Source organism: Argiope bruennichi, chromosome 10 (genome assembly GCF_947563725.1).
Source record: "Argiope bruennichi chromosome 10, qqArgBrue1.1, whole genome shotgun sequence".
Taxonomy (NCBI): domain Eukaryota; kingdom Metazoa; phylum Arthropoda; class Arachnida; order Araneae; family Araneidae; genus Argiope; species Argiope bruennichi.
Window position 1 is genome coordinate 31,398,988 of NC_079160.1, and position 25,600 is coordinate 31,424,587.

General features: G+C 34.1%; 1 protein-coding gene across 1 annotated transcript in view; it reads right to left on the reverse strand.

Annotated features, from left to right (window-relative positions):
- Window positions 1-741: 741 nt before the first annotated feature.
- Window positions 742-25,600, reverse strand: part of LOC129988858 (microtubule-associated protein futsch-like) — a 156,715-nt gene continuing 131,856 nt past the window's right edge. Inside the window, exons 2-3 of the mRNA XM_056097136.1 lie at window positions 18,780-18,875; window positions 742-14,129 (exon numbers count right to left, since the gene is read on the reverse strand). Of these exons, the coding sequence (XP_055953111.1) occupies window positions 6,241-14,129; window positions 18,780-18,875 (7,985 nt within the window). The 3' untranslated portion in view covers window positions 742-6,240. The remainder of the gene's footprint in view (window positions 14,130-18,779; window positions 18,876-25,600) is intronic.

Here is a 25,600-nt window from a genome sequence, read left to right on the forward strand (position 1 = left end):
TTTCTTTGCCCACCAATACCAGAAGACAGTTTTTATACTAAACGCTTGAACGTTTTTATACTGAACGCTTGAAGTTTAGTTACAGTTTATTTTATCTTTTTTTTTTTTTTTTTTCATTATTATTATTATTTTATTATTTTCAAATTTTTACTGATTCTATCTGGTGTTGCCGGTTTTATACTAAACGTTTTTATACTAAAACAGTTGCCGGTAGCATATAGAGTTATAATAGAAGATTCTGTATTGGTACTTATATATGTTTGTATATAGCACTGCACGTTTCAGTACTTTGTTAGAGAAAAAGTAAGTTAAAGGATATAAAATTCTCACTTTAACAAAAATTCGGTAATGGTTAACTTAAATGCAGGAAACAAACAATGCATTACAGTAAATCGTAGACCTAGTTCTTAAGAAAATTAAATCAAACTGGTTTTATTTTTCACTGATAAATGATTACCAAGGCAATCCAAAGAAAAGAATCAAAACTCATAGTTCTTAGTTTCTGAAAAAGCTCTTAATAAATTACTGCTTCTGCAATGCCTTGCCTTCCTCATTTAATTACGATAAAAGAAAACCAAACCGGAGAGTACGAAACCCGGATAATCGCGAACCGAATACTCGGAAGTGTACTGTATACTAAATCAAATGGGTTTAAAATCGTCATTGTGTTTCATATATGATGTACGAAGTCCTGCAACAAGTGCTAAAATACACAACATACACAAATAAGAACCATTAGTATGAGGTACACGATTTTTTTTTTATTCAACAACTTACAGTTTACATTCTGGGCAACGTTCGGTTTTTGCGTGGAACGTGCCAACACACAAATCACAGTGCCCACAGAGCATCAGTACAAGAAGCAAACGGAAAGATATCGCAGCTGAAGACGCGCACTGTGATGGGAGAGAGAATTAAAAAGTTTCTTTTAAAAAAAATCATCACATTTGTCTTTTTGAAGGAACTATAAAGTCCATTGACATTGGTTGGTTGGTTGGTAACACAGTATATACGTATTTGAAAACAAATTAAATCGAACACCAAATGCTTTGCAAGGTTTGATCAATCAATCAATCTGATTGTTCTAAATAGCCCAGACATGCTTAATGAGGGCCAAGAACAGTATTAAGGTATCAAAATATGTACGATATGCAATGAGTACGATCCAGTTAAGTGCCCATTGTGATATTGCATGATACTAAACAGTAAAAGTGCAAACAACCAGTCACATTCTGAACTGGAACACCTCTTTGAAATAAATATTGACTAAGAGTATTGGTTTTCGTAAGCATTTGATATTCGATCTGAAGATTAAACTTAAAAAAATACAATTACACATAAACGGGGACATCATTGCAACAGACAATCTAGCTCTGGGCAGCATACATACGGATTTTCATGGACCCACAGATTCTCTCTATATAAACTACAGCATACATTTTGCTTAGCACTGTATGATTATAAAATGCTTAGAAGAAGCTTGAAAAAGCATTTTGATCTGGCATACTAAGCGGGACACTTAAGTTATACTATTATATTTTCCTAGCAAGTAAATTGTAAATAATTAAATAAAGGAATAGTATAGTAGTTCTAAAGCTCATTAACAGTATTCAAGGCATTTACATACCATGCAGGTTCCACATAAATAAGCCCAGTTGCAAACATTTCAGCTGGCTTTTGCGTGACCAGACATTTTACATTTAAAGCACTGCTGTGGTCCACGCAACATTTTTTTTTTTTTTTGAAACACGTTATGGATTCTGCATGGGTGTATTTTCAGCCGAATTCACATTTCCATTTCTCTAGAAATCCTCTTTTCAATCATTTAACCTTCTCGGTATAAAAAGACAAAAGGAAATAAAAATGAAGGAAGAAACGGTCTTCTAACAACGTCATCTACCATTTCGTGCCGAACTAAGGGATTCTGTAGTAAAGTACCGACAAAAAGCCTCCTATGAATAACATACATGTTGGACATAAGTTTTGCAAGAGATTAAAAATTGTAAACACATGTATATAAATATCACCATGAAAATAATTTAGTGAAAACACTAATAATATTCTAAACGATATAAGTTTCACCTAAGCGAAATTGTCGCCTGAACTCAGCATGTGCAAAAATCTTTCGTGGTACATACGTGGAGTAAAAATAATTAACCGGTTCTGCTGCGGTTCCCAAATATGCATTTAAAATAATATTCTAAGAGATTGAAAAGCAGCTCTAGTTTCTCAACCTATTGAGAGAATTAAAGAGCATGGAAAAAAAATCTGGACAATTATTCATTATTCCTTGTGGAATATTATTCCAGACTGAATACTTTCTGAAATTTAAATTAAAAACAGCGGAATAAAACGCTCTACTTTATGCTTCAGTGTTATAATGTGAAAGAAGCTAATGCTAAACTAAAAGAAAATTGCCAGTATTACTGTTGAAGATGTTTCAAAGCTTTATATAAAGGGTGGTTATAATTAAACTCCCCCTATAAACAGCATCCTACAGCGTAAACGGACGAACGGATTGCAACGAAATTTAGTATATAGACTATACACGAGATGCGCTCACAGAATTTTTTGGAAAAAAAAATTAGTTCCAAAATGTCCACCATAGGATACCTTTTCCGGAAAAACATTAATTTCATCACAATAAATGACCAAAACGTAATACATAAATAATATTAACAATCCAGAACAAGAATTACGAGTTATAAAATGTAAAACTGGGAAAAGCTGTCAGTTCTAGAAAAATTGCCGAGATTCGCATGCTTGCGAAGAGAAAGCTTTATGCAAAACAGGTTAAAATAAGAAACGTTTGCAGTCGTCATCATGTTTTATGCCGATGTTTCTGGCTGTAATGATGACGGTATCTTGTTGGGACGTTGAATGACTTAAAGAGCTCCATAACGCTTCATGTGCGAAGCATCACAACTGATCAGTTACAATCTGCTGTTGAACACACTGTCCGTCGACTTGATATTGTACAGTGAATGAGGGTGATCACTTGAAGCATCTTTTCCTACATCATCTTGGACACGATAATAACTGCTCCTCTTGTGCAATTTCGTTCTAATTTGTTCTTGTTTCTGCTCAACTGTTATTTTGTTTCCTTACCTTTACTTAATGTGGTTCGATGACAAGATGGTCAGAAACTAGTCAATAAATGTTAATATTGTTTCTGTATTCCGTTATGGTCGTTTATTGTGTTAAAATTAATGTTTTTCCGGAAAAGGCGCCCTCTGGTGGACGTTTTGGCAATAAAATTTTTCTAGAAATCCTGTGAGCGCATCTCGTGTATAGTCTATATACCAAATTTCGTTGCAATTCGTTCACCCGTTTGCGTTGTAGGATGCCCTTTATAGGGGAAGTTCTATTATAACCCCCTTGTACTTGGGAACCATATTTAACAGCGCTTGCAAACTTAGAAAAAAAAGATTTAGATTCGAGAGTTGGAATTGGAAGGCAGCTCGAATCTGAAGAGGCCTAAAAGATGTTAATTCACCATCCAAGTGAGTTGCGAAGGAAGTAAAAAAAGAAGAAAAAAATGGAAATTATGTTCGTAAGCATGATCCTGTTAACACAGTAAATGGAGAAAAGCTTCATGCAGATGAAGAACACACAATCATGCCAGTGGTAAAAGACATTAAAAAATCGTTACAAAATACTTTAAAATGTGTCCTCCGCGATAATTGTGAAATGAAAGATTAAATGGCGGATGTTGCGTATGCTTTTAACATACAAGTTAACATCAAGATTTGATTAAATTCTGAGTAAGCAGTGTAGAGTTAAACAATCTGCTCTGCTCAAGGTAAAGCATGCAACTCAACTGCTCAGATTTTGCAACATTTGATGCTGCAGATTAATGATTGATCTTCAATCTATTAATTGAATCACAAAACATTTAGCAACAATTCGTCTTCCAGAAGACCATCGAAACACTAAATTAATGAAATAAACTGCGTTTTTTAAATTAAAGGGGGAAAAAATGGTAATTCAGTTTAATAGTATCAGAACTATATTTTGTAAATAAAAAACTAAATTTAAGCAATGAAGCTTTAGACTTCTGATTTCCCCTGCTCAATAGCTGACAATGTTTCTTTTCCAACATAAGTTCTCGAAACACTTTTCATTTCCTCAAAGTTGTTATTCGTAAATATGAATTTTGTAATAATGATTGTTGAAAAATGGTAGAAAAAAATTCTCATTAAATTATTGTTGCATGGTCAAGACATTTTTGACACATGATTTCAGATGCTGTTTTAAGACAAGTTACAGAAAACTAAACTTCAAAAAAGAAAAAAAAAGTTCAGGAAGATTTCTCGCGATAAAATACAGATTAAAGTGAATTCGGAACTTCAAGTACATATATTATATATATATATACAAATAAATATCGCTGAAGTCATTGCAACTTAAAAATAATTTTATTCAAAAAATTTCATTTGTTGAAATGGAACAATTTAGAATAGCATTCAAGTTTTAATATCCAGTGACAAAAAAAATTAAAATGGTTGCCTATTATTTCAATGGATAAATAGGATGTGCATATAAACATGGATTTCTTTGGAAAGTTCTAAAGAAAACAAAACCATAAACTTGGAGATTTTTTTTTTTTTTACAAAACTTGAAAAATACATCAATGAGTAAAAAGTGACTAGTTCTAAAATTCTGCATGCATAAAAAATAAACATTTTCAAAAAATATAAAAAAATTAGACATTAATACAAAAGATTTTAACATGCTGAATTTTTATATAATCAAAATCTTTAATTCGTAATATATTGCACTCATATGCTCATCCTACATTTTGAAGTAGAACCATTTTAATTAAAAGTACTTATTTCAAAATTAAATACCATTTTATTTTTAAAGAATACTAAAACTATAAAATTCTCTTGCTTGATAAATATTTAAAAACTTTGAATCTGTAATTTAAAATGATACATAATTTAAATGTAAATAAGATTTTCCATAATAATAAGAAAAATGCCATAATATTTAGTGGGTAATATTCCTATTATTTATAGCTTCAAAAAGGCACAGTTTTCCCCTTTGTATCGTTCACATTCCGAATTGTTATTTTTTTTTACAAAATACTGAAAATTAAAAAATCCAGTGACAAAAAAGATTAAAATTTTTCATTATTTTAAATTTATGAATTTTTAAATCGGAGTTTATGAGTATTTACTCAGAAAGATTAAAATTGCATGAGATAAAATATTTTTTTTAAATGGCATCACTAGAGACTTAAATTTCAGAATTGTGAAGATTGCGAAATGGTCAAGTTTTTACTGAATCAATGGCAAATTAGCTTTTAAGACACACACCATTTCATATAGAAAGTTATACTTTTTTTAAAAAAGAAGAAAAGTTTACATTGACAAAATATGAATTACATAATTTCAAAACAAAGTTCTCAAATATAAGCTACTGGAGTCTACAGATATAAGCACACAAAAGAAACACAAAGCTAATCAGCAATAATACTCGTCTTAAATACATAAAAAAAGAATCACAAGTTAAATAGTATATACATCGCAAACTCGTACATTCATATAAAATGACTTTCCAATAAAAATTCGAACACATACACATATATCAATAATTTTGCTTGAGTGTATCATGAACAGCATTAGAATAAAATATTACTTTTTTTAATCCAAGAATTATCTTCAACATTGCCTCGAAAAAACTGAAGCAAACAAGGCTTACAAAGCTGGAAATATTCTTAAACTAACATCTGATAATTCTCTTGTAAATTCTTTTACATTAAATTTCTCACTTATTTTCAATTAGGCACTAAATGGAGTTTTCCAAAGTGGAATACAGGATTTAAGAGGAAAAAAATCCATAAAAAAATATGCCTTAAGTAAGCGGGCCTGCACAGTAGACGACACTCAAGTTCATGTGGTTTTTAAATCATCAGATAAAAGATAATGGAATAAAAAAAATCTGTATTCCACTTTAAAAAACAAACTGAAAATCTGTCAAGCAATTGAATATATATCACCGAATTCATTATCAAAATAAAATAAAAAAGGTTCCTTTAGAGTTAAATACTCTTTTAATGACAGAAAATAAAGAATTGGCCTTAGTATGAGAAATAGAAGTTTCCATTTATCTTATTTTTTTATTAGCCAGTTCATTTGATTCGAGAAGTTCTTTCCTGAAGGTTGAAAGCTAACAAAGAAGCACCCATTCAACAAAAGCATGTTTAAAAACGTTCAAAAAGTCTTTCAATTTTTTTTAAAATTCTAAGCGATAAGCAGCACAACTTGTTTCATGATCTTGAAGGTTCACCGTACATCTACTGGCTGACGGAGCCACCTCAATTGAATACGTCGCCAAATCGTCCTGGTTTTGGGCCATCCAGTAGCCCAAAGTATCCGTCTCGTACGTGGGTATAATAGTAACTTCTAAATCTTCCTTCCAGGATTTCTTGGCTTCAAGAAGTGCATTAAGCACTTCTTTGCTTGGATTGATACCACTGAAGACGTAGTATCTCGCACGGATTTTCTTGAAGAACTCTACATCGCAGTATTGTGGATCTCCATGATGAGGAACATACGCCAGATCAACATAAACAGGATCAGAGCTTGATTCTTTGGTTGTTTTAGGTTTAGGCTTCTTGAGTGGGGAAGACAGCTTAGAGGCAACAGAAAGAGCATAGGCTTTACCATTAGTATCAATAGCACTTTTTGTTTTACTAGCAGACTTGTCAGCCTTTTTCACGGCTGTTTTATTAGAACTGTCTGGTGGTGTGGGCAGACCCATGGGCTTTCCCCATTCTTCGAGGTGAAAATCATAATTTGTTTCGCCTCCAGTGGTTTCTTGGTAACCTTGAGAATAAGACATTTGGTGAGTGGTGACCGATTGTGGATTATTCCCATCGAATTCCTTTAAGATTTCAGTCTTCTCCATTGCAAATGATTCCTTATAAATGTGGTTTCCATCTACATCCTCTTCTTCTTTAGCGTAAGCTTTATTGGTGTAAGCATAGGGTGACACTGTTCCAGGAACTGAAGTACTATCTTCATCTTCAGAAGACTCTCCATAAGGATTATCCCGATTAGCATTGTGAACTTTGTTGGGCGACAGAGGAGCTCCACTGACATTGGACAAATTTATGTTAGCGTATTCATCCTTATATTCCCCAAGAACTGAATTTTTTAAGTCGGCTAACTGGCCATCAGAATTCACTGGATACGGTGGGACATCCGGGGATGAATCACTACGCATTACATTATCTTCAGGAGAATCGGAATGGAATCTAGAATTGATTATATACTCAGTTTCTTGTTGCTCAGAGCTCGTAGTGTAGCTTGTATGAGTTTCAATTACGGAAGAAGAGCTTGTTTCGAATTGAGAAGTGTATTCTGAATGGCTCCAAGACGTCTGATCTTTTCCATTGGTTAAGCCTAATGTGGATCCCTCTTCAGATGCTACTTCCAATTTTTCTCGGGAATCACTGAAACTAGATGATACAGTTTCTTGGTTATCAGTTCTGTTTTCGAAAGTAGAAGTTTGAGTTGCATAACTTTCTTCGTGGGAAAGAATTCCTACAGGACCAGAATTGGGATTGCCAAATTTGGATTCTTCGAAGCCATGCATGCTTTCAGCAAAGGTAAAATCAGTTGGGTGACCGAAATGATCCTCAATTCCATCCTTTGTAGCCATATGCAAGGAACTCGAATATTCTTTTGAAAATGTTTCAATGGTTTCTCCATATGATGCATGTTGCTGCTGATAGATCGTAGCTTGTTCGAAGTCCTTGTCGGAAGTCAAATGGGTCGTTTCTTCGGTAACGTATTTATAATTCGAATTGTCAAAATCGGATGCTTCAGATACAGCTACATGGGAATCTTTTTCATCAGAAACAGTGTTTGTAACTAAGGAACTTTCACTGTAAGTAGCGTTTGAAGTATGAACATTCTCTTCAAATTTGGATAATGTTTCGTATTGCTTAGCTTCAGTCATTTCAGTTAAAACTTTGTTCTCTAAGCCGGAGAAGTTTTCAGAATGTTGAGGGCTAATATCATCATAAGCATCAGTTAAGTGCGATGAAGCTGCTTCATAAATGGATTCTTTGTATGAGCTTTCAACCTGCGATACATCTCCAGAGAAAGTGGATTCATTTGTGGACTGAAATTCTTCATGTTTTGTAATTCCAATCTCTTCGCTTTCATGGCCTTCAAACTGGGAATTAGTGGTGTGCTCAGGAATGTCTTTAACATTTGGAATTTCATTGGAATGCATTTCTGTTTGATTATCACCCACACTTTCAATGTTTCCGCTGATTTCGAATTGTTCCATGTCCACTTTATTTGCAACTGGCTCAGTCTTATTTGGTGAATATGAATCGGGTCTATCATCTGATGTCATGTTGGTTTCATAATTATCGTAATATGACTTTTCATCACGGAAATCTGAAGGGATGTTAAAATTTTCTTGATTTTCTAATTCTGCATTTTCATAATATGTAGATTGCAAATGCGATTCGACTTCACTATCGATAACATTACCTTTATAATCTAATTTTTCATCTAGCATGTCGGGTGTGAAATCGCGAGGTGCTTCACCGTGCTTTTCTTGTACTACTGGGATTTCATTATCATAAGAAACTTCGTAATTAATTCCTGATTCACCATGAGCCTCATATGTATTGTAAGCTATGTTAGATTGCATTCCATCCTTTTCAAAATGAGCGTCATATTTATGACTTTCATCGAATTCAATCTGTTCATCTCCAGTAGCATGCGATCGAGTTTCATCATGAAATTCATAACTGCCAGTCTCTTTACCTCCGAAATCATCATAGTGGGAATCAGATCGATCATCGTCATGCATGTCTGATTTCCTTTCGGCCTGGTCATCATCCATAATATCAGATTTTCCATCATGCTGATTATCTGACTTGTCATCGCGATGGAAGTCTGATTTCTCATCATCTCCCCCGTCTGATTTTTCGCTTTTAGTTTCTGACTTGTCGTGACTATACGATTCCTCATCAGAAGGTACATCGTAATCCGCACTTTGAAGTTTTTCTAATTTATCATCAATTGGTGCAGAGTGATCTAAAACTGGCTCATGTTCACTTGGTAGTGCTTGATCTTTCACAAACATTGGTTCCTCAGTACGCAAGTCTGTGAAAGTCATACCTTGCGATTCCTCTTTTTGGAAAGTTTCTTCTGAAACAGGTAGGTCAAATGCATTAGCGGAATCGTGTATTAAAGGACTATGCGCTGAACTTTCAGAGCAATCATGCTCACTCAGTGCCTCCATAACAGCGGTTTCGGATACAATTTTCTTCGAATCGAAACCAGTTTTTGGAGATTGGGGCTCAGATGGCGTTGTTCCTCCAGATACAGTCACAAGTTCAGGATAATCAGCCTGTACAACATTTCCGAAGACAGGTTGTTCAACTACTGGACTAACTGACCTTTCAGATCCGACATCTTCGGATTCTTCATATAAGGGTTGCTCAGCTATATCCGGAACTTGAGATTTCATTCCTGGAGCAGTAATATAATGTTGTCCAATTGGATCTCGCATTTCATCTTCCGAGTATTTCATTTCAGGAGGTGTGGGATGTCTGATCATTTCGCCGTCATCATCCTCTTGATCTTCAGCCGAATCACGATCTTTCTCATCAAAATCTTGCTTTTCAGAGGAATATGCGGTGTTTTCCTGTGAAATATTCTTTTCTTCCTTTGAAGCTTCGAACTCCTGTGTGGTGTCTTCTATATGTCCCTCATAATCGACTACTGCATGAGGCGTTGGACTTTTCACAACATCTTCATTATCTGAATCAGAATCACGTTTAACGTTTAATTTGTCTTGATCAAAAGAATCTTTTCGGTCATTTATCATGTAATTTTGGATATCCACATCGTCTTCTGATTCTGTGCAACTTTTTCTTCTTAAATCGTCGTCATATTTAACTCCTAATTCGTTATCATTTAGTGTTATTGAAACAGCGGATTCTTTACGGACTATTTCTTCAGGTTCATCTACAGAGGATTCTTGCATTTCAGCATCATCAATGATATTTTGAGGTATATCATAATCATCGGCCATTCTGTGACTGACTGGCGAAGCATGAAGTTCTTGCTGACCAAATTCTTGTTCGGCATGGTAATCTTTATGGTGCAGTTGATCAACAGCAGGAGAAATGCGATCATCTTCGTGATATTTTTCAGGCATTTCCTTTTCTTGCATTTCATTTACATACTTATCATCAAAATCCGAGGTAGAACATTCACTTTCAAGATTACTTTTATCAACAGTATCTGATGCAATGCACAAGTCAGAATCTTTTTTCTCTTTCAACTCAACATACTCTTTGGTTTCATAATGCGATTCTTCAATCGTTTCGGATGTTTGAGCGCAATCAAAGGTTTCATCTTCAGCAATATAGCTTTCGTGCATTACCGATTCGTGTTTTTTCTGAATATCTTCAAAATTATCATGCATTTCAAGCTCACGATCTTTTTCAGTTTCTCTTGCAAAGGTTTCATTCATTTCTGGTTCAGATTCCTTTTCGGATTTTCCCCCAAAGCTCTCTTGCATTTCCAGCTCATATTCTTTTCTATTTTCTTCCATAAAGTTTTCATGCCCTTCGGGAAAATGAGCTTTCTCGATTTCTCCTACAGGGCTTTCCCGCATTTCCACCTTGTTACTATCAATAACCTCTCTCTCAGTCTCTCCAGTAGAGATTTCCTGCAAGTCAGAATCCAAATCATCTTCAACAGATCTTTTATCAGATTCCTCCTCCTCCTCCTCCCCCCCAATGCTTTCATGCAATTCAAACATGACATTGTCAATAAGTTCTGTTTCAATTCTTCCAGTACGGCCTTCGCGCATTGTAGCCACGCCACTATCAATAGATTCCGTTTCAAATCTTTCATTGAGGTCCTGATATTCATTTCCATAGATGTTTCCCCGGTATTCAAGCTCGTAACCCCCAATAGCTTCATTACCAATTCCTCTGGAGTGGTTTTCTCGCATTGTACCTTCATTATTATCAATAGTTTCTTTCTGAATTTCTCCGGAGTGGGTTTCTCGCATTGTACCTTCATTACTATCAATAGTTTCCTTCTCAGTTTCTCCAGGGTGGCTTTCTCGCATTGTACCCTCATTACTATCAATAGTTTCTTTCTCAGTTTCTCCAGGGTGGCTTTCTCGCATTGCACCCTCATTGCTATCAATAGTTTCTTTCTCAGTTTCTCCAGATTGTATTTCTTCCATTGTACCCTCATTGCTATCAATAGTTTCTTTCTCAGTTTCTCCAAGGTGGCTTGTAACTTCTTTACTGTCAATAGTTTCTTTCTCATGATAATCAACATTTTTCGATTCTACATCTTTAATATCATATTCATTGAGTATCTGCTCATTTTCTAAAGCTTTAATGTTGGAATCTTCTGGCAGATCCATTTTTTCTTGTTGCAACATTCCTGCGCAAAAACTACCTTCCATGGATAGATGGGCCAATTTATCACTCAGGTTTGTTTCTTTTTTCTCGATATTATCATCCACTTCGAGTTGTTTTCCTCCATCTTCAATATTAGCTTCGATTTCTTCAATATTTTTTTCAACATATGAACTTTGAAAATGGCTGGAAGCATACTGCTCAGATGTTACTTCTGTTTTCATAATAACTTCTTCAATTTCTGGCGTGGAAACGTCTTGAGTATCAATAAACGAAGTGGACATTGCATCAGCATTCTCTTGCAATTTGGCATGAGTCAACTCAAGTTCATTTGGCTCATCTTCCAAGTCTTCTATCTGTTCCTCGGCTTTTTCAATAATTTCCTGAGTAGTTTCTGCTTCATAAGGCATTATATCTTGTTCTATTTCCTTTATTTCATTAACTTCCTTTTCTTCTATTGACATCGGTTCATTGGTCAATGGAGGAGTAGGCGATACAGTCTCTAACGGTGCTGACGATAGTGTATCTGAAGGTGTTAATGATATGGATTCCGATGGAGTGGGAGATACCACTTCTGGTGGCAAGGGGGAGACGTTAACCTCTTGAGATTTATCCACTATTTCTCCGTCTTTTAATTCATCAACTACTTCCGGTTCTGCTTCAATTATTTCTTCGTTCTTTTCGTTTAATTCTAAGGCTGCGACAGTAACTGCAACTGCAGAAGCAACGACAGAACTGGCAGCAACAGCTTTAGTCATTTTACTGCCTGTTTTAGGTACTTCGGCAGGCTTTGTCTTTGGTGTAGTTTTAGGAGTAGAGTTCGCAGATTTTGGCTTTGTTTTAGGCACTGCTTTAGCTTCAGCCGTCTTTTTGTTGCTTACATCTTTGGCGGATTTTGCATCTGACAATTTAGGAGGTGCAGATTTTCTGAGTTCAGAAGTCTTCTGCACAGTTGTTTTGCTAGCATCCTTTTTCACGGGTGTAGTACTTTTTCTGACCGTTGTAGTAGATTTTTTTACTTCACTAACAGTTTTGTTTACTGCTGATGTAGACTCGACTTTCTTCGCTGCACTTTTTACTTCAGTTCTTTTATCGATTACAGCTTTGACATCTTTGTTCTCTTTTTTCTGGAGTGGTTTAAGATCCTTATTTTCTTTCTTGGGTTCTTTCGGGGTGTCTTTTTTCAGTGCTGCATCTTTTTTGGGAATAGAAGTAGTAGTAGCAGTACTAGCTTTCTTAACTTCTTTTACCACAGATTCTTTTTTTATTTCTTTTTTAACAACCTCTTTTTTAATATCTTTGTTGTCTTTTTTAACTTCCTTTACTATCTTTTTCACTTCTTTCTTCACTCCTGTGATATCACCGTTTCTAGAGGCAACACTAGAAACAGATGGTGCGGGAGAGGCAGTGTTCTTTCTGTTAGGAATAGAAGCTTTGCTAATGGATTTCTCAACCTTATTTACCGATTTCGTGACAGCAACAACACTAAGGGATGCTTTTGTTACCACCGGTTGCTTAAGAACGTCAAGAGTTTTCAGCTTCTCTAGGCTTTCGAATATTTTGCTTTGAGGGGCGCTTCCAGGAAAGAGTATTCTCGTTATTGTGTCTTTTGGATCAGCGGGTCGCCAGACTAAAATGGCACAGATAGATGTAGAATGAGAAAGAGGAATAGAATTTTCTAAGTGTTTGGACTTCAAGCTCGAATTAATTCTGGAAAATGTTTCTTTATAAGAACTCCATTCAACTAGGAATTCCTTCATTTCTTTGCTGTCTTTTGGAGGACTCAGAACATGCATTTCTAAGGTTCCATGACCGACCTTGTGGTACAGAGTGAAAGGTTCTACCGAAGAATCCCGCCAACACTGATGAGGTTTCAGTTTCAACTCATTTAACGTATGGGTGAAATTGTGGCCTTCACCCACAACACTTATTATAAGTTCATCTTTATATTTCATTTCGTCTTTAGGAGCAGAAACGTTATTCTCAGCAATGTTACAGAAGACATAGCCTATTTGAGGGTAAGTGTTATTCAAAGATTTTCTTTTCATTAAGGTTGACATTCCACAAACATTATTTTCACATAAGCGGGTAACTAAAACAGCATCTAGTCTGTCCAAGTGGCGAATGAATTCCCATGAGCATGGTTTCCTGTTGAATCCTCCATCTATGAGCATGTTAAATCCATTAACTCCGAATAAAGCACAATCGCCTTGGCCAGCTGGGAACAGATATAAAGTGGGTCGGTTGAATCTGATATTTCCAACGAGAGGCGAGGCTTTCATTATTTCCTCTAGCCCTTGTGGCGAAAGGACTTTTTCCAGACAGCTAATCAAATGTTCAGAGCCAGGAACATGGTTTACTTTCTCTGGAGGGTTGAAAGCTACGTTGGCAACTTTGGCAAATATATCCTCGGCGAAACTAGCGCTATTCCAGCATCCCACTTCGGCGCAATGAATATGAATGTTGCATCGTTTCTGGCTTTGGACATCAGCTTGTTGGAAAATCTCGAGGAAGTCATCGAAGGAGAAGGTTCCATTCTGTAAAATCCAGGAACCAGAACCAGCGAACGTGTAGCCCACATGAATGAGGTGCTTGTGGCCGGTTGAAGTAGAAAGCAAATTCTTGGCGCATTGTTTCAGTGTGCTTACAGTTGGGCTCACCAAGACTTCTACTCCGAGGCTTTCCGTTGAATGCTGGATAAGAACATCTGCAATAGAGAGGAAAAAAATAAAATACTGTAACGCAATGAGATATCATGAAGCAAATGTAAACTATACAATTTAGTTTATATGTTATGCAAATGAATTTTTATATGTTATACAAAATACGTGAAGTTATACAAATGCTGATATTGCCATAATACTCAGTATTAGTAGTTATATTAGCAAAAGATGCTGCACGATATCTCGCGGACAGGGTTAGATATTCAATTCCATATGCTATCTTACTGATATTGCACTAATATTATAATGTATCTTATGTTAATAAGGAACTAAAATATAATGTAAGTTATCACTGGAATATCCAGTATAAAATGAAGTTTCCTGAAGCGTCTGTATGTTTGAAAGAGAAAAACTCGAGAAATATTTAACTGATATTGGGATATTTGTACCATTTTGTAGGGCTTTTATGGGGAAGGTTATAGTATATTGAAGGCATATCATATAAAAAAAAGCTTTATAATTGCGATTTTAATTATTTTCCTACTACGATTCGCGCATGAGTAAAAATAATATCTGAACAATATTTTTTCTCATGAACAACTTTATGTGACACTTTCTATAGTTACATCCAAACAAGTAGTAGGTACAATGACGTATTTGTATAATTTTAAATTTTAAAAACAGCTTTTCTATTGTATATTTTTAGTGAATTGTTTTGTCTATAAATAGGTCATACTTTTTACCTTTTAAGAGTAAAATGTGTGCTATAAAAAATTGTTTTGAAGTTATTTTTGATGATTTCTAAATATATTTTTATGTTTGTTTGATGTTGTGTGATCATGCTCATGTCATATCGGGTGGAGGCTATATTTGAATTTAAAGCTAATTTTTCCTCTTGAATGTTATGCCACGGGCAACCCTGCGCGGGAACAACTTGTATATGTATATAACGCTAACGTACGTGACACAGAAATCGAGCTTGTTACTAATTGTAGAATGGCAACAGTTAAATACAAACAAAATAGCATACGAATTTCAGACTGCTTTATTCATTGAAAATTTTTACAGCTTGGCTAATTAACGGAGCTGAAAATATAATATTATAAATGTTCTGAAGATAGTTCGCCATGTCACCAACGAGGACATTCAGTCAGAGGAAAGAAGATATAAAATAAATAAAAAATTCAACCAAGTGCAAAAGTAGGTTTTACCGTTGTTAGATAAGTAATCGTGCTAAAAGATTAATGAACGGTTTCTCGCCAATCGCATCAAAATCGTGCCAATCGTCCAAAAATTTAGTAAAAGTCTACAATCCTGGGTGTATACCAGAAATGTAAACAAACGGCTTTTAAAATTGAAATAAAAATTGCCACGATTATATTTGGCGAGAAATCGCTCCAAACTTTTAAATTTTGTCGTTCGTTTATTAATCTTGCGTCTAGCCGTAATCGCTATGACTTGCCTTCAGAAATTGATACTCATGTCTTCTAAAACAATTATCTTATGCTTAAAAATGCTTTTTGTATTATTTTAAGATTTAAAAAAAAAGCCTTTTGAATTATATAAATTTCTATTTCGTATAAAGTTTTCATTTTGATAACATTTTTAATTCAAGTTGATACGCAATCTGAAACAATGTTTTTAAATGCTGTGATAGAATTCAAAGCATTTAAGCACGTGCAATCATTCATTCAGTAGTCGGATTTTCATTTCGTTTTTATTTTGTAATATATACACTTTTTAATGTGTAGCTAACTACTTTAATTGAATTCATATGTTTTAATCGTATCAAATTACAAGATGAAATGCTTTTTAAAGAAATGTATCCTATATTAATAATTAACAGCCTGAAAACCTAATAATCTGGAAGAGCAAACTGTTCGCTAAAGACGGATAGCATATAAATATCTGGATTATGAGAAATAGTTCATTTTAAAAAAAGAAATATTCTGGAATAAAAAAAATTCAGAGGTTTAAATAGAAAACGAAGTTTATAAAACAGAAACAATGAAACAAAAAATATCCATTGTTTTGAAACAATTGCAGCCGTGAATGTACACCGCATTAAAATTTTAGTCCCAATTTATTTTTAGGAAGAGAAAAACACGGCTAAAAGACAAAAGGTTGATAGTTAATATTTAAAGAGAAATACTCTTATTCCTTCCTGCACTTATGTGGGCGTTAAGTTTGGATAGAATACGAATGCGTGTTTGTTTCCCGGCGAAATCCTTAGACTTTGTAAATAAACTTGAAACCCATTTGTTTTTGAATCTGCACTATTCTGCAACCTGAATGCAATAGGTCACTCAATGAATAAAAAAAAATTAATATGCATATTTGTTTTTCATTTTTATATATAAATTACAGTACACCCCCGAGCATCCGCCTTAATGTGGCGCAAAGGAAGGCCGGAGTTCCATAAATTCATTTCTTTGCCTACTAAGAACAGAAGACAAAGTTTCTATACTAAAACTCACTGTTATAATGCGTATTTTCTCACTTTTTATTGAGTACTAAGCCCTCCATTTATATCAAGCCACGTGGAATGAAGACAGCCACGGCCCGAGGAACCATGGAAGCAGTTGTGAGTAGCGTGTCAAGTTAAAATAGAAGGGTCTGTACTGGTATTTTATGTATATTTATATGCATGTTTCAAGAATTTATTACGAATAATGTACGTTCTGTGCAGTTATAATCAGGAACAGCAGCAAAAATTGAGGTCAGTTACATACTGGCGAAAGAATATACAACGAGCAGAACGCTGCTCTTTTCCTGTCACAATTTGTATTTTGCACACGACATGTAGGAGGATCGTAGAAGAATCTCGCTTCCAATGCCTTTGCAATTTTACTAATGCAACGCCATGTCTTTCTCATTTAATTATGATAAAAGAAAACGAGGCCGGATAGTCATGAACTGTTTACTCGGGAGTGTACTGTATAATTTAAAGTATAAAGTTTGACAAAAAGTTTTAGGAAGTATTTTATTCCAATAATTAATGAATAAAAATTAAAATTACTTCAAAAATTTTTATCTCCTTGTTTAGTACTAGATAGACGTACTTAGCCTTAGATTGCTACTAGTATTTATAATAGCTAATATCCATTAGCCATATTCAGAATAGCTAATATCCATTAGCCATATTCAAAATAGCTAATATCCATTAGCCATATTCAAAATAGCTAATATCCATTAGCCATATTCAAAATAGCTAATATCCATTAGCCAAATTCAGAATAACTAATATTCATTAATGTTTCATTGACTTTGATTAACTGCTTTCGCTAAAACAAAATCCTTCTTTTGTAACGAAACGTATATAAAATTTTTGAGTTCAGGAGAGAGAAAAAATACTATATTTTACATTTTTTTTTTTCACAATGCCACATGAAAGTACTATTTCTGAAATCCATTTGTTTCATAAGAACTAATTATTGTTCTATCATATCTTTTAGCCTTTCTACTAGAGTGCAATTATCCATATTTGTATCGATTTCAATTTGTGAAGCTTTTATTAACTCTTTCTTTCTGTCTATTCGACACAAATTTGGCAATCGATTTTAAACTAACTTCTAGGTGAGCTAGAGAACTTTAAATATAGCTCAGAACTAGATAATGCATTAGTAGCTAGCTATCTTATCTGTTCTATACGAATATGCCATCGGATAATGGCTCATTAGGAAGTTATGTTTAAAATCGATTGCAAAATTTCACCCAAAATTAAAAAGAATATATTTTAAATATTTTTTTTTAATATGCAACGTTTTTTAAAACGGATTAAAATGCACAAAATAATAATTTTTCTTAGTCCCACAGATGCCTAACCAATATAGAATTGTCCTTAAAAATGGCTTTTAAAACATTCACAAGTTTTCTTTCACAAATTTCCGCCTATATGGGATTATAAGTCTTAATGGGGCTAGTAGAAATTTTTATAAGTTTTAAATTAAAATTTATAATTTTAATCTGTTTTTAAAATGTGGTGCATTAAATCTTTATTAAAATAATTATTTCACCGATTTTTTAGAATACATAGAAGAATTCAATAACCGAATTTATTTACTACAATACCAAGCTAAATGAGTTTCTTCAAAGAAAATTAGAACTAAAAGCGAAATATTTTTTTTTATTGAAAATTCAAAATCAGCTTTTAAAATTTCTTGCATTCGTTTATAGATTTATGTAAGTTGGTCGAAAAAATAAAATCGTGCATTAAAGGATGAAAGAACGATTTTAAATTCAGAATTAAAATGGGAAACTCATCTTTCTTATCTAATAAGAACTCTAACTCTATCCACAAATAAAAAGAATTTTCTCGCAAAATATTCGAAAACTGAAAAATAGCTGATTAACAAAGTTTAAAACTAATTCTTTTTTTTATACTAAAGTGTATCAGGATTACTAAATAATTCTTTTTTTATACTAAAGTGTATCAGGATTACTAAATAATTCTTTTTTTATACTAAAGTGTATCAGGATTACTAAATAATTCTTTTTTTATACTAAAGTGTATCAGGATTACTAAATAATTCTTTTTTTATACTAAAGTGTATCAGGATTACTAAATAATTCTTTTTTTATACTAAAGTGTATCAGGATTACTAAATAATTCTTTTTTTATACTAAAGTGTATCAGGATTACTAAGAGTAAATGAATTCACTATGTAGAATCATAACACAATCAAATTACTCACCATTATCATTAAGATGTTTCTCATCAATTTTGGCGCATACGGATTCCAAGCCACTCAAATCGCAGCCAGTGGATTCAACATCCCAAGATAGGAGACCTGAAATAAATGGATTTGTGAGTTACACGCATAGAAAATTATTTAAAAAAAGATAATGCTATCAAATTATAGACATACATAAACTGACATGTATAAAATACAGATAATTCAATGGATTGTTGGAAAATTGTATTATAATTATATAATTATAATACAACTTTAAAGGAGCAATTGTTATGTATATTATACATAAATTTATTTCGTGTATCTCGGAAAAGGCTAACGATTTGGATCAAATTTTATATTTAGATAAAGTTTTGCTTTTTAAGTTTATCTATATAGAATTCTCTCCTGAAAAAAACACGATTTAACAAACACAATTTTTTTATAACTAACTATTAGAGCCTTTTTCTATCTGCTCTCATGCTGACAATGTTATATTGTGCCACCTCGGACCCAATTTCCTCATGGTAAAACTGAGTGCAAGTTCAAAAATATAAGTAATGATAGAGAAACTGTAAAATGAATACTGCAATGAAGCAGATTGTTTGGAACAACACGTTAAACTCGGCGCATTCATTTTTTTTTTTTTTTTATTTAAATGACCAGTTCATATGTAGGTAAGATTGAAAAATATTCCTATGTAATCAGTATGTAATTCGCATCTAAAATATTTTCTACGAATAAAAACGATTTTATAAAAAACTGCACAGCGAAGCTCGGTCTTTCAGATATTAGGTTCTTTATATGATGCAGAGTACCAGATTTTTCTAGAAGATTAAGGCTTTCGTCAAAAACAAGATGCTCTTCTTAAAAACATGTGCATTTAAATGCGTGCAAAAAGAAAAAAAAAAACAATTTACTAATTTTAAGTAATTATTTCACATTTCAGAGTATTCGAAATAGTCCAATGAAAAGTTATTAAAATAAAGGAATATAATCATAATCGAGAACTCAGTTATATTAACGTCCCGTTTTAAGGCAACACTAGAGCTATTTTGGACTTCCCCTTCCATTGGACCTCGTAATTTTCAATCGGATCAGATGAGGACGACACCAGCACTGGCACCCTCCTCCTAACTTCCACACCCTACCAGAGGAGGATTTTCGCCTTGACGGATTTAACGTACATCAGACCCTCTTACACGACGGTTCTTCTAAGGAATCTGGTCTCGAACCTGAAACATTTCGGCTCTGAAGCCAAGACCTTACCACCGGTCATAGCGGCCTATCAAGAGAAAATGTTCCAGCTGGCTTCATTCAAAATGAAATTCGAGTTATATGTCAGGTACCATTAAAAGTTAATATTTGATAAGTTAATATTTGATTCCCCCCCCCCCAAATAGAATGACATCAAACTGACTGATTTCACTGTTACATGATAAAAGTAACTGCATATAAAATCTAGTATCTAAAGACAAACGAATTTCTCTTTTCAACATACAAAATGCACATTGGATACCAAGACCAAACCAGAGTGGAACATTTGAAATATTCTATTGAAATAAGAACCGACGTTTCTAATAGCTTTAATAGATCTAAAATTAACAGGAAAAGTTTTGGCCAAAGAAATAACGATTCAATCCTTATCCACTAGTTTTATATAATTTTGATTTTTAAGAACCGTTTTAGAAAAATTGAGTTTGTTTATTAAAGTTGCAATCTGACAGTAGTACACGAGTTAGATTCTATTATTAGATTGACTAAACCTAATTTAAAAACCGGAACATTAAGACATTTCACAGATGATATTTCAAGGTTTTTCAATTTAAAGATATTTTAGTTAATCTTTATTTAGAAAGAGTTTTTCAAAGGAAAATGCTTTGGAAAGAATGAAGTCGAATAGAGAGAAAAGCGACATAAAAATATAATTTTATTTTACTACTACTGCAAAGAATTGTTTTATCGCTGACCAAGTTTCGAGGTTTAATTGTAATACCACCATTTCTTAACCTCTTCCGCACAATTCAAGAGCAAGTTGGAAAAGTGGGAGTCATAACTCTATTATTATTTTAAAATTTCCTCCAAAAAAACAACAACCCCCAAGGCTATTTTTGGCTCCAAAAGAAATTGTTTGCCAACGGATTCTAAAGGCCCTCCGCGCTTTTGCGCATGCGCTAGGAAGTGTTTAATTCGACAAAATAAGGGCGAGAGGAAAGACGTAAGAAAAGGATATTTACATTTAACGCCGAAATTCCGGAAATGCGAACATTCTTCCGCATCCCACCCCTTAGTGAGATAGAATCATCGAAAAGTGGTCGTCTCGGGATATTGAAACGAATAGCCCGGAATGAAGCTTTAAATCGCTGGTTTACGTGGTTTTTACAGTATGAAATTTTCCATTTGGTTATTTATGATATGGATAAAGATTAAGATAATCAATCCGTGACACCATTACAAAGAATGCTGCATTTTAGAATGGCACTCTTTTCTAGTTCTGTTCATCAATGGAGCTGCAATAAGTTATGAAAAAATAACTCCTTGGATGAATGTAAGCAATACCCCGGACCTAGCCAGAGGCCATGCGGGAAACTTGATGGAGCCGCCGATGAGCACCCCCACCTAGCATAAAGAAACCATCAACATTTAATGGCATTCGGATATTTGTAAACAACAAAGAACCCTCTAGAGAAAACGCATATTGGTACAGAGAAAAAGCATAGAAAAATATTACATTTTACATTACACATTAAATTTTTACACATTAAAAGCGCATAAAATATATTAAATGTACGTTAACTTCTACATTAGGAGAGAACTAAAGACAAGAACTTTGACAAAATGTCCCTAATAGAAGATTTAATGGCTGAAATTTTTATGAGTTCTTCGACATCATCTGGTTTCTTGGCCATCTGGGCATAGTGCACAGGTTTTAATCATGTGATTTATAGGTCCTTCTTCGGTGTCACACTGACAAGTCGAACTTTTGTCAAAGAAATGACTGATGTACAGAAAATACACCATGTCCAGTGCATACTTGATTAATATAAAAATCACTCTCAATTCGGTTAACTGAAACGTTTTTAAAATGTTGATAAGTTGTTCTCCCCTTGAGAGAATTATTCCATCTCATCCATTTCTGCCAATCTAACATTTTAAAGTAAACCGTATTTTTTTTTTTTTTGGGGGGGGGGGAGGATACCATGGAAATTTTGATATGTAGTTTGGAAAAACTTGCAGAAACGCACATATGGGCAAATCTAATCAACTAAGATATAAGCCAAACTCTTACAATCGACCCAATTCTGTTAGTACAGGTACAAGACTTCAGTGCTTGCCATCCAATTCTCTCATCCAACAGAAAAAGCCAACAATGAAACTCTGTTGGATAGTGGGGAGGATATTTTATAGGACAATGCTAGGGGAGAAGGGGAAGCAACTTCTAGCAAGGGGTTTGCGGAAGTGATGTATTGCGGCAATAAAGAAAGGGTGTGCAGAAGCCAAGGGGAAGGGGAAGGGGAAGGTTCTTCCAAGAAGAGAATTGCGGAAGGAAATTTTCACTCTGACTAATCATCCCAGTTATAATGCAAGGGGTAGGGGGAGAAGAATTGGCTGAACAGCGCTTCAGGGGGTGGAGGAACTCTACTTTGCAAATCTGCAGCTCTAATGACAGAGCTGAAAGCGTGCAAGCTCATTAAATTAATCCAATGCATTGGTTCCACACAGATTTGTATATGAAGTAGACCCAATAATCCAATAAATTATTCTGGTTGTTATAATGGTAGAGAAATTTCGTCTAGCCGCAAGGCATTTTTGCTTGAGCCAAGTCGAGTTTTGTTTTATGGCACAACAGCCATCTTTAGCTGTGCCACACTCATAGAATTAAAATATTTGTATCAATTTATAATAAAATCGAAAACTGGAATGTCTACAAAATTAAAAAGCCTAAAAGTGTAAAAATGCGAGTCATGAAAAAGCGCAACAATGCTGTAAGTACAGTACTAAAAAGCGTGGCTAATGTTTATATCTTTTTTTAAAAAATTAAAAAGGTAAACATGAAGAGTTTCGAAAAGCAACTCATCTAAATCAGGGTGAGATTTCTGAAAAAGTAAGCTGCAGTGAAGAAAATCGCGGGCATTCTTCAAGAATGTGTAAAACTGTCATAAGACTGTTATAAACTGAGTAATATGGTGTTGGTTCGCCCATCAACAAATGTAGATAGGTGAATCGAGTGTGATCCATCCTCAACCTAATTAAAATGGTGTCCAGTTTTCTGCTGTGTAATGTGGGCAAGAGATCGATTGTTGGCTTAATACATTTTTCCTTTTATTGAAGTACAACTAGCTTGCCTTAATTTGTTCCAGCAATAAATTTTTCACTAATCGCACCACCAGGAAAGTATGTTTTGGCAGTGGCTTTTATTACTGATAGAATGTCTATTCGATAACCCAGTGATGTTCAGTTTAATGCTTATAAAATCTGAATAAAAGCAGGTAAGGGTTTAATATCTTTTCAAGAGGCTAATTAAAACTGCGTTCTTTAATCTTCTCTGTAATAATTTTTCCAAAGAACTGTCTTCCCGTAACATGACTACTCAGAAAGAACTTTTAAAATTGGGACACCAAGTAGTCTAACCGAGAACAGAATATGACAGAAACTTAGTTATATAATTAGAGCAATTAAGGACAAAATGTATTGCACCGACTACATTGAAAACACAAAAATGAAATGAATAAGGTTAAGCTCAAATGAGCTAATTTACGACACCCCCTTTTTTTTTTTAACAGAATTATGAGGTCACCCAACATTTATCAATCGTTTTTAATCTTTTCAACATCCTGTTTAATTTTTTACAGAAGTTGACGCCTTCAACGGTGCCTTTAATTTAGCACTCAGTTTAATCATGATTCTGCTATAAAGTATGGCTTTATGAATTGGATTTGATTGTAAATTTCCAGTTTATAGATTTTTGCAAAGAAGTTTTTCCATACTGCTGAGAAGAATCATTGCGTTTTTCCGAGAGAGTGAAAAAAAAAAAAAAGTTGAGTCATTTTTAAACCGACAAAAATATCTTAATGAACTTTCAAAATTAAATTAAGATTTTAAGATGCTATCTTTGCATAAATCTTTCTTTTTACTGATCAATTAGCATTTATTATTAAAGAAAGGTATATTTTTTCAGATTAAGCCAATTTACATTAACATATTTTATAATCATCACCATCAATGTCTTAAAAACTGTTTAAGTGATGAATGATTTACGAACATCTCAATTATAATGGAAATCTAAAGGTAGAAATTTTTAAGTGGGAGTGGATTCCTTGAAACTTTCTTGCATACTCTCTAATACACTTGTCATGCCAGAGAATGCCTTGGATGGTACTAGCATAGAAAAGTTACGAAATATTAACTTTTGCCATGGATTTAGCATTTTTCTGAATCCGTCGTGTCTTCCTTGGTGAGTTATTTGGCGATTAATTCCTATCATGTGTTAATAGTATCCGAAAATGAAATTTGTGTTTTAGACGCGTTTTTCTCCACTGATTGAACAAAAATTTGACACAAAACTGCACTACTTATAATCACAAAACCCCACACCAAATTTGATATATTTAAGTCAGGGATTTTGTATTATCGCGTTTACATTTTTCTGAAAGTACGGACTGACAGACAATCAACCCTTTATTTGATTTGGCTCAAAATTTGGCAGGTGTCCACTCTATATATGTTAAATTTGTGCACCGAATTGTAGCTGTCTTAGTTTTGTAATTATAATGTTAACTTATATAGAAAGCCGGAGAGAAGGTCTTCCTCTGAACAGATTTTATTCAAAATTTAATAGAAATCTTCAAATTAGTTAAGAGCCTATACAAAATTTCATCAGTCTAGCTCAAAGCGTTTGAGTTATCTTTGTCAGACAGACGGGCATTCTCCATTTTTCCCCCCCCGGACTCGGGGTGCTCCAAAACATGGAGATTCATTAAATTCTCCAGTTCGAATTTTTTTGACGATTATTATACTTTATACTACGTATACGTGAAAGTAGAAATGGATTGGCTCAATTTGAGAAAGAATAAATTATCCAAATTTGTAAATAATGTCAAACAAAGCCAAAGTAAGAAAACCTTGTAAGATTCAAACTGATTGGCGATGGAAAGTAAACGCCAAATAGCGGCAACCTTTCGTGAAAGATGCATTTAGGGAAGAGCATCACGTCCTCCCTGCATCCGGAAGCCCATCCCAAATTCGAAATTACTCCATCGTCCAGACAGGTCTCCGGCATCTTCTCTCCTACTGTTGTCACGGCAACCGCTGGCGACTATCCCATGGGAATACAGGGGGTTTTTGCGGCTGAAACTTGCGAAAAGTGGGGGGTGCTAGGAGGATACAGGCAAAAAAGATAGATGCACCACTGTATGGCTTTCTTACGGTCACATGGGGAATGTCACTGTCAAGCATCGGATGCCTTGGGTCATTATATGCGAGGGAATGTGGATCTGAGGATAGAGCAGAGGCAGCAGTAAATGCAATTTCGTTCTTTTCGTCTGCCAGTCACGTCCGGGTGTGTTCTGAGTTAGACGCAAAACGAAATCGAGGGAAAAAAGTTATAGCAATTACTATTAGAAATGGAATTGAGATTTACGATGTTTGGTCTTGTTTCTGACGCCAACAGGAATTTGAAGGAATGTAACATTTAGGTATATATCTCATCTGAACAGATGGAAGAGTCTGGAGATATCTCTAAATAGTCAAAGGGAGAATTATGGAAATTAACATATTTCAATAATAATCATTGCATTTTGTTAGAATAAAATCTTCTTCCTAAGTCTCTTTTGGTTAATTTT